General features: G+C 42.5%; 1 protein-coding gene across 4 annotated transcripts in view; it reads right to left on the minus strand.

Annotated features, from left to right (window-relative positions):
- SLC4A10 (solute carrier family 4 member 10) overlaps positions 1 to 14,074 on the minus strand; it is a 337,292-nt gene that overhangs the window by 56,932 nt on the left and 266,286 nt on the right. For all 4 annotated transcript variants that reach the window (XM_019554513.1, XM_019554512.1, XM_019554511.1 and 1 more), the window contains exon 14: positions 12,100 to 12,345. In XM_019554513.1, coding sequence (XP_019410058.1) covers positions 12,100 to 12,345 — 246 coding nt within the window. The remainder of the gene's footprint in view (positions 1 to 12,099; positions 12,346 to 14,074) is intronic.

The following is a 14,074-nucleotide window of genomic DNA, read 5'->3' on the forward strand; positions in this document are numbered from 1 at the left end:
GGCCGTCTCTGAGGTGCCCAATGGGGGGGCCGCAGAGCCCGAGGGGACCCTCGGGGTGCAGCGCGTGCCCATCCGTGTCATGTCTCTGGTAGGCTGGCTACAGCTGGGGCTGACTACTCTGGGGGGTTCGCAGGCAGGGTCTCGTGCCCTCCCACGCCCTCTCCTGCGCGAACTCCGTGCTAACTCAAGCGCCTGTTTACACAGCCTGTTCCCTGGGGGGCTGGGCCAAGTAAGGGCCTGGGCGGGGGCTTGACCCGGCCCGGCTCCACGCAGCCGCCTCCTCCCAGGGAGCAAGGAGTTAACCCCTTCCCAACACGAACCCAATATTGACTCACCACTTGAAGTAAAATGACAGATACTTGATGTGTACTGTTTTATCAGTTGATTAAAACTTTCCTTACTTGCAAACCAATTTTTTTCATATTGCTTAAAGACTGTAATAACGAACTTAGGGTATTCAGAGACTGATTTATATGGAAAGCTACCAGTCAGGAGAAAGAGTTGCATGTCATACAGGTATTTTTCTGGGTCTCAGGACTTCAGTTATAGGAATGATATATGTGACACAAGATGATCACTGATATATCTTTACTATTTGCATATTTTATCTATATCCCCAAATGTTATTTGTTTCTAAAAAGCGGTATTAGATTAGAGGGAATCAAACCATTTCAACAGCCTCACCTATATGGAGAATGGGCCAATCAAGTTAGCCTGAATTAATCTCATGGCTCATATGAGACCTGCCAAACAAAGTGCCCTCCTGGACCGGCCATGATCAATACTGTAGTCAACCAAAACATAATTCAGCGTGAGGCTTTTGTACATGACAGAGTTACACTAGCATCAGCTTACGTGTTGTTTCAATCACTACAGTCACAGGAGTATAGCTTCTCGAATAGATATACTTATTTCAGTATAGAAGTAGTTATTTATTTTTTTAAAGAAAGCTTATTTCACTTACGATTTAAGCTGAAATAAAAAACTCACTCTTATACTTTGTTAATTGGTAAAGCTTTCTGATGTAGACAAAAATAAACCTGGAATAAAGAATTATTGAACAATGTGGAATTTGGACCAGATCCCAGGGAGAAGTCTTTCTTAAGCCAAGCTTCCTTGACAAAAGAGGTAGAAAAGAATCAATTAGGAGATGAAAACTGGGAGATCTACAGACAGTAAAGGATCTTGGCAGCCTATAAGAATGTGAGCTGAGTTAGTTCTGTTCCTGTAGCTGAAGCTGAAAGCCTATTTTAGCCTGGAATGAGAGCATAATATTAAATTAAACTAAAAGTGTGTGGGATGTCCCACACACATTAAAATCCTTTCTTCTTCTCTGAAGTGCTGTTACAGCTGTTAAATTAACATGCTTTTTTTTTTTTTTTTAAAAAAAAAGGTTGTTCATCCAAAACGTTGGTCACAGGCTACTGAAAAAAGGAAAATCAGATACCTGAAACCCAACTAGACCTGCAAGGTTAAATGCATTCACAAAACAGTGTAACCTGGTCAGTGCCTAAGAACAGACAAATCACAAGATTCTTCCCTGAAACAGAAAAGATCCAAAACCTGTGGTGGTCCAGTCAAAAAGAACAGCAAGAACACAGAGGTGTAGCTAGCCCTTAGACTATAAAAACAGTTCAATCAGATTTTCCTTTGGCTTTTCCCCTATCATATATGTGCAGAAAACAGACTATGGACTTGACAAAGCTGTGAGGTTAAGTAAACTATTTTGAGGTCAGAGACACAAAACTACATCAAAAGCTAGAGGAGGATTCAACTGCAGGTACAAGTAAAATACAGATTAGGAAGCAGTAGAAACATCAGACACACACGAGACAGACAAGTGAGGAAGGTAGCTGTTTTAAGTGGACAATAAATGAATGAAGGATTAGGACAAACAAAATCATATTTGACAAAGTGATAGAATAATGGAGTAGAAAACTCCATGGGGGCTGGACCTGATGATCTGCAAGGTCCCTTTCAGACCCTAACAATCTATGAATCTATGAAAAGAAGATTTGAAATTATTTGTTCAAGAGAATGGGAAGGTGTGCTCAGACAACATAGCACAGCCTGAAGCAGTAGGAATCATATGCAAGACAATCAATAAGGATGCTGATGTCTTCAAGGATACTAAATTTTAAAAAGCACTGGTGCAGCTAAGTCCCATAAAAGTATTATTCAACCTAAGCAAGCTCTAAATTTCCTGTTATTTAAGTTTGGAGGGTAAGCAGTGGAGGGAAAATGTGTTTTTATAATGAATATGTTTGTAGATGAAAGATGAAGATTATAGAAGTTAATATTATGAATTATCCCAGTGCTCAGCAAAGATTAGCATTCAATAGCCCTACTAATAGTAGTGTAACTAGAATGGGGCAAGTGGAGTACCAGCCCCAGGTACTGACTGTGAGGAGGTGCCAGAATCCCACCCTGCTGGGAGTGTCTACCAGAGCAGGGGTAGGGCCGTGTTGGCCCTGCATGGCCATAGGAGTAGACAGAACTGCACTGCATTATACCCAGCAGCATGTGTGTGGGGTGTGGGATAAATGGAAATGGAATAATGCCCCCCTACCCACAGGAGCCTTTGCCAGAGCAGGTGCAGCCCTAACCCAATATATATTTATCTGGGGGCGGGGTGGGGGGAGCAAATGAGGCACCAGGATTAGCTCCCAAGGAGCCCTACTGCTGTTGGAGCTGACATTGCTACAGCAACAACAGCATCAGCAATAGTTTCTTTTCCCTGCACCTGTGCTTCCTACCTTCCCCCAGCCTACAGTGGTTGGTATACCCTTAGCCCCCACCCTGTCCACAGCACTCTATGATCTTGCTAGTTGTTACTCCTTTGTATTGGTCTTATTTTACCTAGCAAACATGCACCACTGATAACTACAGGATATGGCTACAGTGAGAACATGTGAGTGTAAGTGCCAGTTAGGTTCACACAAAATAGTATGTAATATTAAAATGAAAGTATGTATTTCTTTGTGCTACCTGAAATGAATTAGCTACTAGCTAATTGTTTTTAAGATCTGGCAAGACAAAGCCTTGGCTGGGATAATATAGATGGGGATAGTCCTGCTTTGAACAGGGTTTGGATTAGATGACCTCCTGAGGTCCCTTCCAACCCTAATTTTCTATGATTCTATAACTGAGAAAAGAAGCCCAAAACAGTGATATTATAACAAATAATGTGTAGGAAAATGTATCAGAATTTTGATACAGATAGATACAAAAATGTGAATCTGATACAGACAAGTAGCAGGTTAGCTGGACATATGACTGGGGTAGTTTAGCCAGGGATGACCCTGTCTTGAGCAGAGGGATGGATCAGGTGACCTCATGAGTTTCCTTCCAGCCCTACTTTCCTATGATCCTAAATAATCTTTAAATATTTGAAAAACACCTGAAAGGTTCATGGTTTTTGCAGACCTGCACTTAGAAATTGTGACACTGGTTGATAGTCCAGTATCATAGGACTGGACAATCCTAAAGCAATAGTCTGAGGGGACAACGACAACTTGATTGGCACTTATTTTTCCTATTGTGCATACCTTGCCTTTATGCAATGAAGGGTAGCAAAAAAGAAGTAAATGGAAGATACCCATCATCAAGAGTTTACAGGAAATAGACAGTTCCCCTCACAAATGGATCCGGTAGTTTAAAAACTGTATATAAGCACAATTTAATAGTAATTAATTTTATTTTTAAAATGCTGCTTTTGCAGTGGGCCCCATGCTGATAAAACATGTCCTTTGAAATATGATAAACATTGTACTGCAGCTTTACTATACCAAAGAAGGCTGTTAATTGCATTTTCAGAAGCTCTTGTAAAATTCAGGGAGGTCCAAATAAAATTGACTACTTTGATATTTGTATTTACATTTTAATGAGATATTTTAATGCTTAAAATATGGTGCCCAAACAAAATGAAATGTAGTCTTCATGTAATATTTCAACTGTCCTTGAACTGAAACACTATGAAATCACTAGAGCTCATGATCCTTCCTCCAATGCAGATACTGACGCTTGTGAAGAAAAAAAAAAAAAACTGGCTTATGCTAATCCCCATCTTTAAAGTGAAATTCTGGCCCATGCAAGTCAGTGGCTAAAAGACATTTGATAAGGCTGTGATTTCACTTTAAGGGGATACACAGAGATAGTCTGTTCTGCATGAATATGACTATGAAGGAAAGCCAATAATCCTGTACCTACTGACTTAAAATGTGCAACCTGGCAAGAGAGCATATGTACGCCTTACTGGCCTATAGTTTAACACAGTGGTGCCCAACTTATCTGGCTCCATGGACTGAGTGGTGCAGGGCTGCTCTGTGGCCCAGTTTGGCATGCTGAGTCAGTCTGCAACCTGATTCAGCATATAGAGTCAGTTCATATCCTGAGTCAGTGCACTTGGGGCTATATCATTTGGCCTTTGGCACTCCCCAAGGGTCCAGAAAATTGGCAGTAGAAAAGTGGGAGCAATAAAATGTGATGGCTCTCAGAACTGCAAGAATTCATGTTGCCACCACTCCCATCTGCCAAATTTCCAAACCTGCTGGGAACCTTTTGGGCTGGATAAAGGTCATAGGTTGTGCACCACTGCTTTAACATACTCTGTTAATGTGTTCTGGCTATGAAGTATGAATGTGTTTGTGTACATATACTCAGCTCAGAGTATACACATACAATGGTAACAGCATATAAAAATGTCTTAGTGCTTCTCTGTTGTTATTTTTCAATCCAGAAGGCAAACTGAAAGTTTGACTGAGTCACTGTTACTCTCCTACGGAACAGGAGGTGGTGGCCTTGCCCTAGCTTTGCTGCTTCTGGATTCCCACTCTCCATATGTGCAGAGCTCATATGAGTTCAATAAAAACATTAAAAAAGCATGTTTCTGGAGGGGCTCTTGAGCTTGAGAATGTTTTTTTAGCCATGCTTCAGTTTCTGAGGACAACGGGCATTATCAGCTTCAGGATGGAACTAGATCCTGTCCTTTTTTATCAGAATATGTTTTTTCCACATATCACATACGTGAATCCAGGATTTTTTTATTTCTAAATAATGATCCTTTTAGCACCCTTGTCTGTTCTTTGAAAGTTTTCCTCCACATCCATCTTTTACAGCTCAGCTATAAATCGAACCTGCTTAAACAGAAAGAGCCCTATAAAAACATGGCATTAACAATAATTAACAATAATAAGGTAAAAATCAGTCAACAGGACCCAATTCTAAAATGTGTTGAATATCAACTTTCCAAATGTTTTCATCTCTCAGATTCAGCTCCTTAAGGCTATATTCTGGAAATCAAAATCTCCTCTCTTTCAAATGAATTAAATGCCATTGAATCGAATGAGAATTATACCACAACAACAGGAGCAAAATTTGGATGAGAAATATTAATATAAGCTGAATGCTATATAAATATTATTTTAATAAACTGCAAGAACTAATACTATATTACAGGAACCATTTAGTAATCTATAGTTAAATAGAAATATTAAACTAAATCTGAACAAAGATAAACCAAATTACCTTCAGTATTAAATCACTTACACACTACACACAGAAATCTCACTCACTACTAAAATACAGCCTTTTTGGTGTAACATGCTTCAATTTCTTTCACATTTTATAATCACAACAGGAATACAGTGTGAAAACACTGTCTGTTTAAACTGATGGAGAAGGAAGTAAGACAGGAGGCCCTGTTCAGAGCAACATAATTGACTTTTATATCATCTTGGACCCAGAGCCCTTTACAAAAAGTTATTTGTTAATGCCAGTTAAGCCTGAAACTATTTCACAGGTTCTATAGATGGGTAAACTGAGGCACACAGAGGTAAAGTGATTTAAGGAAACAAGAGTTAGAAACGCAATTCAGGAGTCCTGACTCCCATTCCCTTACTCTAAATGACTGCATTAGTCAGCTCTGGTCTTTGCAGCACGTACTGTTATTATGCCCGCGTGTAGGTGTCTGGAGCTGCTCTGGCAAGAGATTTAGTTACTTGTAAAATGACAAACAACTTCACAGCTTTACTGCTTGCCATTTTCTAGACAATCCACAGAGTTTAAACTGCCACAACAGTTTTAACTGAAAAATGTCTATATAGAAAAATATCTGTGTGTATCCAATACTATTTCTACATAAGAAAAAATAACCAAAATGCTGCTCTTCATATTTGATAATTATTAATATTCTCATTATTCAGTGATTCTCAACTTTTTAGACTCAAGGCACCCCTCCACTTTGAATTGAGCAACACCCTTTTTCAAGAACTAAGTCTTTTATTACAGTGCTTGCAGAGGTGTCGGGCAGTGGAGACAGGGAAGCAGCCAAGCATAGAAGAACCTGAGCGTGTGCTTATCTCCTTACATTTGCTTATCTCTTTACACCTCCTGGCATTCTCTAAACAATCTGGTTGAGAATCACTGTCATTACTAATGCTGGAACTGATCAGAATTTTTGACTGAATATTTTCGATTGGAAAAAAAGCCAGTTCACCAAAATCTGCATTTACTGTGGGATCCGTCATAATCCCCACAATATTTTGAGGTGTTTGTGGAATGTCATGCATGTTTTATAGAGTTTGTTTTACTGATTTGGCATGTGCAATTTCTACATATAGGTAGTTCAAGCTGTATTTAGCCTAACAGTTCTTATGCCTGAATTGTATAAATGTAATACATGTAATTTTGATACTTTTTATATTTTAATCAAGACCATTTAGTAAGGTAGTGATTAGCTTAAGTGTTCCTCACCTGTTCAGACTTGGAAGAAGTAATTGCTGAGAATTAGCATCTGCCATTACTCAAATAGGCCCTTGTGGTCTGAGGCACATGAGCCAGGCCCCTCCATACAATGATGAATCTATATTTTAAAAGGCCCAAAGCAAGAATCACATCTAGGAATAAGCCATTCAGAGATGGACATTTCTCACAGCAGGAAAATTCACTGTGAGACTTTCTTTAGGATATTGGATTAATAATCTTTATGTCTGAAAGGATGCAAATATTTTCCTGGTCATAATGGGAGCAGGAAAGACTTCTAGTCTAGTAAAAAAAAATATACCAGAGGTAGGCAAAATACAGCCCATGGGCCAGATCTGGCCCACTGAGAGATTTTGTCCAGCCCACGGCAGGTCCTTTGGTTCCACCCAGCCCAGGCACAGGGGGCAGCCCAAGCTATGGCACATGCAGCTGGGCCTGCTGCCCCTGGGTGCACAGCAGGGCTGGGGTGGCACAGCAGCCAGACTCACTTCCCAGCAGCCCTGGTAGCAGCAGTTTCTTCAGGCTGCCACTGCTGCTGGACCCAGCCCTGCAACCTGAGCACCCCAGCTCATCCAACTGTCACCGACTGGGGGCGGGGTGGGACCCATGTGGCTGAACGGATGGGATGGGTCTATGGGTGGGCAGGGAGTGGTGTTTGGAAATGGCATAGGGTGGGAGAGGCAGGGATTTTGGGGTGATGCTAGCATGAGACCAGGGCTGACAGAGCCATGGTCTGTTCCCTATGTGCCCCTATGATGGGCACAGGTTCTGCAGCAGGAACATGTGGGGAGCAGATCATGCTTTTCCCCAACCTGGTCTCAGATACAGCTCCCCTCCTACCAATGACCCCATCCCATTCACCTGGCCATGCACTCTGCCTGGGTAGGTCCTAACCAGTCTCCATGCAAACCCATGATTGTGAGGTGGTGCCAAGACTGTGGGGTGGTGCCTGAGGCAGAGTCATGATCCCCTGCCTGCATGCCTCTGCCCACAGGGCATGCACGCAATGGGTCATGGCTCTCTTCCATGTTCAGCCAGGATGGGGCAGGGCTGGGATCCAGGGAAGCAGCATCTGAGAGTGGGATGGATGGGCAGGGCCAGGGCTGGAATCACAGGGCTCTGGCCCTGCACTGTCATCGCCCCACAACCCCACCCCCGGCCCTGTCCCAAGTCTATTTTCTTTCATTTGTTTATTCTTATATCTCTGGCAGTGTCTCAACATAAGGTTATTGATGTCTTATTTTTTATCTTGGTTTTCATAGTTTCATAGTTGTTAGGGGCTGTAAGGGACCTTACAGATTATTGGATCCAGTCCCTGCACGTGGGCAGAAAAGACTGCTGGGATCAAATGATCTCAGCAATATGGGCATCAAGTTTTGTAACGAATCTTTTTGTTATCTTTTAAAATTAACTAATGTCAGTATAAGTATAATTTCAAAGCATTTGACAATAAAGGAAGGTCTCTTTCAAGGAAGGGGGAGCCTATAATTTCTGAGCGTATGACTGGACAAGGGTGTGAGTCCCATAACTGGCAAAATCCCTGCTGCTAACTGCTGACAAGACTTAGGTGACATGGGTCAAGCTGAAGTGCTGTTGGTCAGAGACATGACTTCTGAAGTCAGTCAGTTTGTTCTGTGGCCAAACAGCATATGGCAGAGAGGAGTCTGGGGCTGAAGGGTACCCCTGAAGGTGTGAGAACACCCCAGGAGTGTGTGTCTCAAAGGCATACCTGACCACATCTGAGGTCAGGGTGTATCACAGGTTTATCTTGATTTAGGCACAATTGGGCAAGTTCTGGTAGACTCCTACCTGCCAACCTCAGGCTTCCCTCTTCCTGCCCTATAGCATCATCAGCTTGGTCGACCCCTGCCCCCTTCTCCTGTCATTAGTCCATGAATTTCCATGCAAGATTAGCCATGGCAAAGATGGAGACTGAACATGTTCTCACCCTGGAAATTTGATGTTTTGCTCCTATATGAAACAAAATCTTGAACACTTGGTATTTCCTGGGGGATAGATATTCTATTTTCTGGTCAGCTCTGATGAATGTCCTTTTTCTCACTTTGACACAGACAGAAAAATAATTCTTTTCATGTTAGTCATTAACATTTTATTCTGATATGTTGTATAACAACTAGTTGTACGGTTCATTAACAAATTAACTTTTAACTAAATTTGTTTAATTTAAATGTGTTTAATATGTTGTATTTAATTAAACTAATTAACTTTTAATGAATGAATTGATTGTTGTGTATATTTTTGAGGATTCAAGAATTCTAGATAATACCTGATGCAGTTGTTCAAGGCCAGCAGCTGGTAACTCTCCAAACTAGTATGCCAGGATGAATATTAAAAAAAAGAAAGCTCCCTCATGATGTAGTGCAAGGTGTGACAAACTTATGGTTACATGTGTTTTAGTGCACTGGTTCACTATGGCTAGAGCAGGATCAGGCAATTATTTGGGCTGGAGGACTACTTAAAGGATTTTGGTGAGTTGTTGTGGGCCGGGGGAGGTGCTGACCTGGTGCAGCATGGTAGGGGGAAGGTGGTACAGACCCAGTCTAGTATGGCAGAGGCAGGCAATTGATCCTATCCAGCCCTGAGCCCCTCTGCCCCCGCCCCCCTCAGAGGAAGTGCCAGACACAGCAAGCAGGCAGGCAGTGTCTTCATGGAGATTAGTCAGGACCCATACAGGCAGGGCATGTGTGGCTAGATGAATGGGATGGGGGATGTGCAGGGAATGAATTGCGGCTCTGCCCTGGGCCCTGGCCCTGCATTTTCACTGCCCCATGATCCTGGCCCTGTCTGCCCATGCAGACCTGGATAGGTTGGAGAAGTGGGCAGATCTGAACAGGATGTGGTTCAACAAGGACAAGTGCAGAGTGCAGCTCCTGGGGAGAGGGAACCAGCATTATGGTTATAGGTTAGGGGCTGACCCTCTCGGCAGCACAGAGGCAGAGGGATCTTGGAGTCAGGATTGACTCCAGGATGAATATGAGTCACCAATGTGACGAAGCAACAGGCAGAGCCAACTGCACCCTGTCCTGCATCAACAGGGGCATCACTAACAGGTCCAGAGAGGTCTTGTTCCCCCTCTATGCGGGGCTGGTCAGGCCACAGCTGGAGTACCGTGTCCAGTTCTGGGTGCCGCACTTCAAGAAGGATGTGGAGAACCTGGAGAGGGTCCAGAGGAGGCCACTCATATGGTTGAGGGCCTCCGTGGCCAGCCCTATGACGAAGAGGCTGAGGGACCTGAATCTCTTCAGTCTCCGCAAGAGGAGACTGAGGGGGGGATCTTGTGGCTGCCTACAACCTTATCAGGGGCCACCAGCAGGGACTCGGGGAAAGTCTGTTCACCAGGGCCCCCCTTGGAGTCACCAGGAACAACGGCCACAAGCTGAGGGAGGACAGGTTTAGGTTAGGTATTAGGAAGAACTACTTCACTGTAAGGGTGGCCAGAGCCTGGAATAGGCTTCCCTGAGAGGTGGTGCTCTCACCTTCCCTGGAAATCTTCAAGAGGAGACTGGATAGGCACCTGGCTGGGGTCTTATGACCCCTGCCACCCCCAGTGCTCCTTCCTGCCCAGGGGGTCGGACTAGATGATCTGTCTAGGTCCCTTCTGACTCAGTGATTCTATGATTCTGTGCTGCTCCTGGATGCCATTTCCCAACTGCCTGTGGCCCCATCCCATACACCGGGCCAAATCTGGTGATGGCCGCAACATGGACAGCAGCACCCAGAAGGAGTTGTCACTGCAGGGGCAGGTGGGAAGCTAAGTCCGGCTGCTGTGCTGCCCCTGGCTTGCCTCATGCTTGGGTGTGGCAAGACCATCCCCACACACCACGGCCCAGGCTGCCCCCTGTGTCTGGGTCACAGCTGGATAGAATCCCTTGGCAGGCCAGATCTGGTCCACAGGCCATATCTTGCCCACTCCTGGCCTACAGACATGGTAAAAGAAGGGTTATATTGTCCCTTAACCTCTTTGCCAGCCTCTGGAGCTAGCTTGGCCCAAAGCAGATTCTATATCCAATGGTTAGCAGGAGCCATGGAGGGGAATGCCCTTGTTACTAGTTGTTATTATTTTAATTGTGAGTTCTGCAACATTTGGTGTTTCACCATGGCTGGAGTCACATATTACACAAAAGTCTCTGTGTTCAACTCCCCTCTTTGGTTTGGAGAAAAAATTGAAAACCTGAACCATTAAAGGCTTAAAACTTGGAAAGCAAACAGAAAGAAGCCACATTTCTCATCATTTATGGAGGAGTCTGAGTCATGATTTTCAAATGTGTGGGCTTACCAATACTGGGATCCTGACTGACTCAACCAGATGTCTTGTTGAAGGTTCTAGTATGAAAGCTTACTTCCACTAACCACCTCTTCAGTAAGCCTGAGGGTGGGAAGGGCAAACTCCTGCCCAAGGCAAGTCAGTAACTTTACTTTTAAAAATATCCTTTAAATGACAAAATATAATCAGTACCTTTTCTATGGTGGAAATATAAATATTTTCACTGAATATTTTCCACTGTGAGAATCCAGTTGAACCTACTCATTTTTCTTCCTAACACAGTATCTCTTGGGAGATAGATTATATATATAAAGAGAGAGAGAGAGAGGGATATCGAACTCAAAGTTAAGGAAGCTGCATTTGGCTAATACAAATGAAAGAATAATAATTTGCACTGGCAATGTGTAGGGGGTGTACGCGGATGCATGTGCACCCCCTAGAAGCACCAGCCATGAAACCAGAAGTGCAGCCGAATTGCACTTCCGGTTTTGCCGCTGGCTTGGTGATCAGCTGTTAGGGGACCCCCACCATCCCAGCGATCAGCTGCTGCAGGACCCCTCCCCCAGTCAGGGGGTTGGGGGACACCCCTCTGTCAGTGAACTGGTGTCCCTCCAACTCAGGAGGCACCAGTTGCCCACGAAAATCTGAATTTGAAGCAAAATTCAAGAAAAGCGTCATTATGAAATAAAACTTATGTAAAATCAAGTGTCTATCTTGCAATTCTGATGGGAGCAAAAATCCTACTGGAGTCAACTGGACCTCTACTTGAATCACCACAGAAAAATCAGGACCTAAAAGGCATATTTTTCCTCATTGTGCAGAGCTTTCATTACACTCACATGGAACAAGCAGAAAGTGACAACAATAGCATGTGAAGCTAATGTAACTTTGATAAACATTCTCTCAGAGTCTGCAGGTTGTTGTATATATCAAGTAATGTGTTTTAATCATGAAAATGCTTTCCCTCCCATGCACTACATTTATCTCATAGAGTGAAAGCATTACCTATGAAAAGGAAATCTCCTTCAGTTACCAAAAGAAATCTTACTTACGAGTATTGAGTCAGTAGATCCAAATCATTATGCATGTTGATTGGATATGTTTCACTGAGATGAAATAGCTTCTCTAAGGCCTCATAAATGAAAATGATGCAGATAAGAGAAGCAAAAGCTTCTTCAGTAAACCGGGTAATGTAACAGACTAGGGAGCTTGCATCAGTTGCAACAAGGATGATGCATAAAATTGCAGTCCATAGTCCAATGCTGGCTCTCAAAGAAAGGTATGACAACCCATACTCTCTAAAGAAATGGAAAACAAGCATTAACCATAACTTATCAAACCATTATTTCACAGACAGAGAAAATAAATATTCCAAAAATCACCTCTGCATAGGTATATCCAGCTTTTATACCCTTTCTTGACCAGCCAACTACAAACATCATCTCTAGAAATAGTAAACCCAAGGCAGTTATCTGTATGTAAGAGATGCTTGTAAAACAAATAATGCAGATAACTCAGTGCCCAACATATCACAGAAGTGCATTCTAGTACTATATCTGTAACTAGAGATGTAAGGAGAACCCAAAACTTTATGATTTGTATGGTACAGTAAACTCTGCCATGTTTTTACTTGCAATTACCACTGATCCAAGGCAGAATACTGTCCTGGCAGGAAACATCTAGAATGTCAGCTCATCAAGGCGGGGGATTGATCAGAGGTTTACATGATGTGCAATGTAAAAACACTAGAAATAATTAGGTGGGTAAAATATTATTTTGGGATGATTTTTTAAGCCATGGACCTATAAATGTATATAAATAACACTTTGCATAGCTGTATTATTTTTTTTACTAAAAAGCTACATCAAAATGCTATTACTTCTCCCAGGTAATTCAGTTTTTGCCTTTTTAAATATTTTTTTCGGTCTGTAGCCTAGTTGAAAAACAAATAGAAAGTATTAAAAACTTCCTGACTCAAACTTCTCAATAAAAAGAAATGTGAAGGCAGGTTTAAGTCAGAATTTCTTATTTTTATGAATTGAAGTCAGATTCCCACCTGATCTTTACTCTCAATTTAAGAACAAAGGAAAACCTGAGTATAAAATTGCAGTGAGCAATTTTTGTATACACTCTAATACTAAATGGGTAGTAAAATTGGTAGATTCTGCTACTTCTCTTCAAAGTTGAAAGCTTGAAGTCAGCAAATGGCTGTACTTAGCAAGAAACCAGATGTAATAGTCTGATAATCTTGTTTTTTTTCCCCACTGTATTCATGACCCAGAACAAAATCCTATGTTTGCTGTACGTAATCTTGCATAAAACATGCTAGAGCTATGTATGCCTCTGTTCCACCTAGCCTGCACAAAGCATTATAAGGGCTCTGCTACATGGAGATCAGGGAGAGAGAGCACCTGGAAACCTAAAAAGGGCCTCCTACTCTGCATTGCTCATATATGGGAGGATTGAGATTTCCTCTGCTATCAAGCCTTCCTGCCTTAGAAGTCCCAGCTGTAACTCAGGCTGACACAAGGGATTGGACTCACTGGGAGAAGTGTGAGAGTAGCCACCTTCCCACATCAGGCTGTGGAAAGCAGAAATTCACCATTAGGGGCACAGAATGTAGACACAATTTTCACCCACATCATGGCAGAGGGATATTACTTATAGTACATTAGCTTAGAAGTGAGAAGCTGGCCATATGTTATTTTGGCATAGCTTTTTTCTTTTAGTTTTTTAAGCTTTATTTAGTTACTTTTAAAGAGATGGGAATTGTTACATCCTAGGATTAAGAGATGCCATCAATTTTCAATATCTAGTTATTCGCACGCCATTGTTAGGAATGAAAAAATGCTAAATCTATGAAGCGTATCTTGTTCTACAGCCTGAGTTTCAGTCATGAAATTTAAATGTAATTGTTTTAGGATAGGATACAATCCTCACAGAAGAGGTGGACCTGGAGAGATGTGGGCAGTGGGGTTCCACAGGGTCCTCAGGCCCGCACCGTTCAACATCTTCATCAGTGACTTG

The sequence above is a fragment of the Crocodylus porosus genome, unplaced genomic scaffold (assembly GCF_001723895.1).
Source record: "Crocodylus porosus isolate Cpor-Errol unplaced genomic scaffold, CroPor_comp1, whole genome shotgun sequence".
Taxonomy (NCBI): domain Eukaryota; kingdom Metazoa; phylum Chordata; order Crocodylia; family Crocodylidae; genus Crocodylus; species Crocodylus porosus.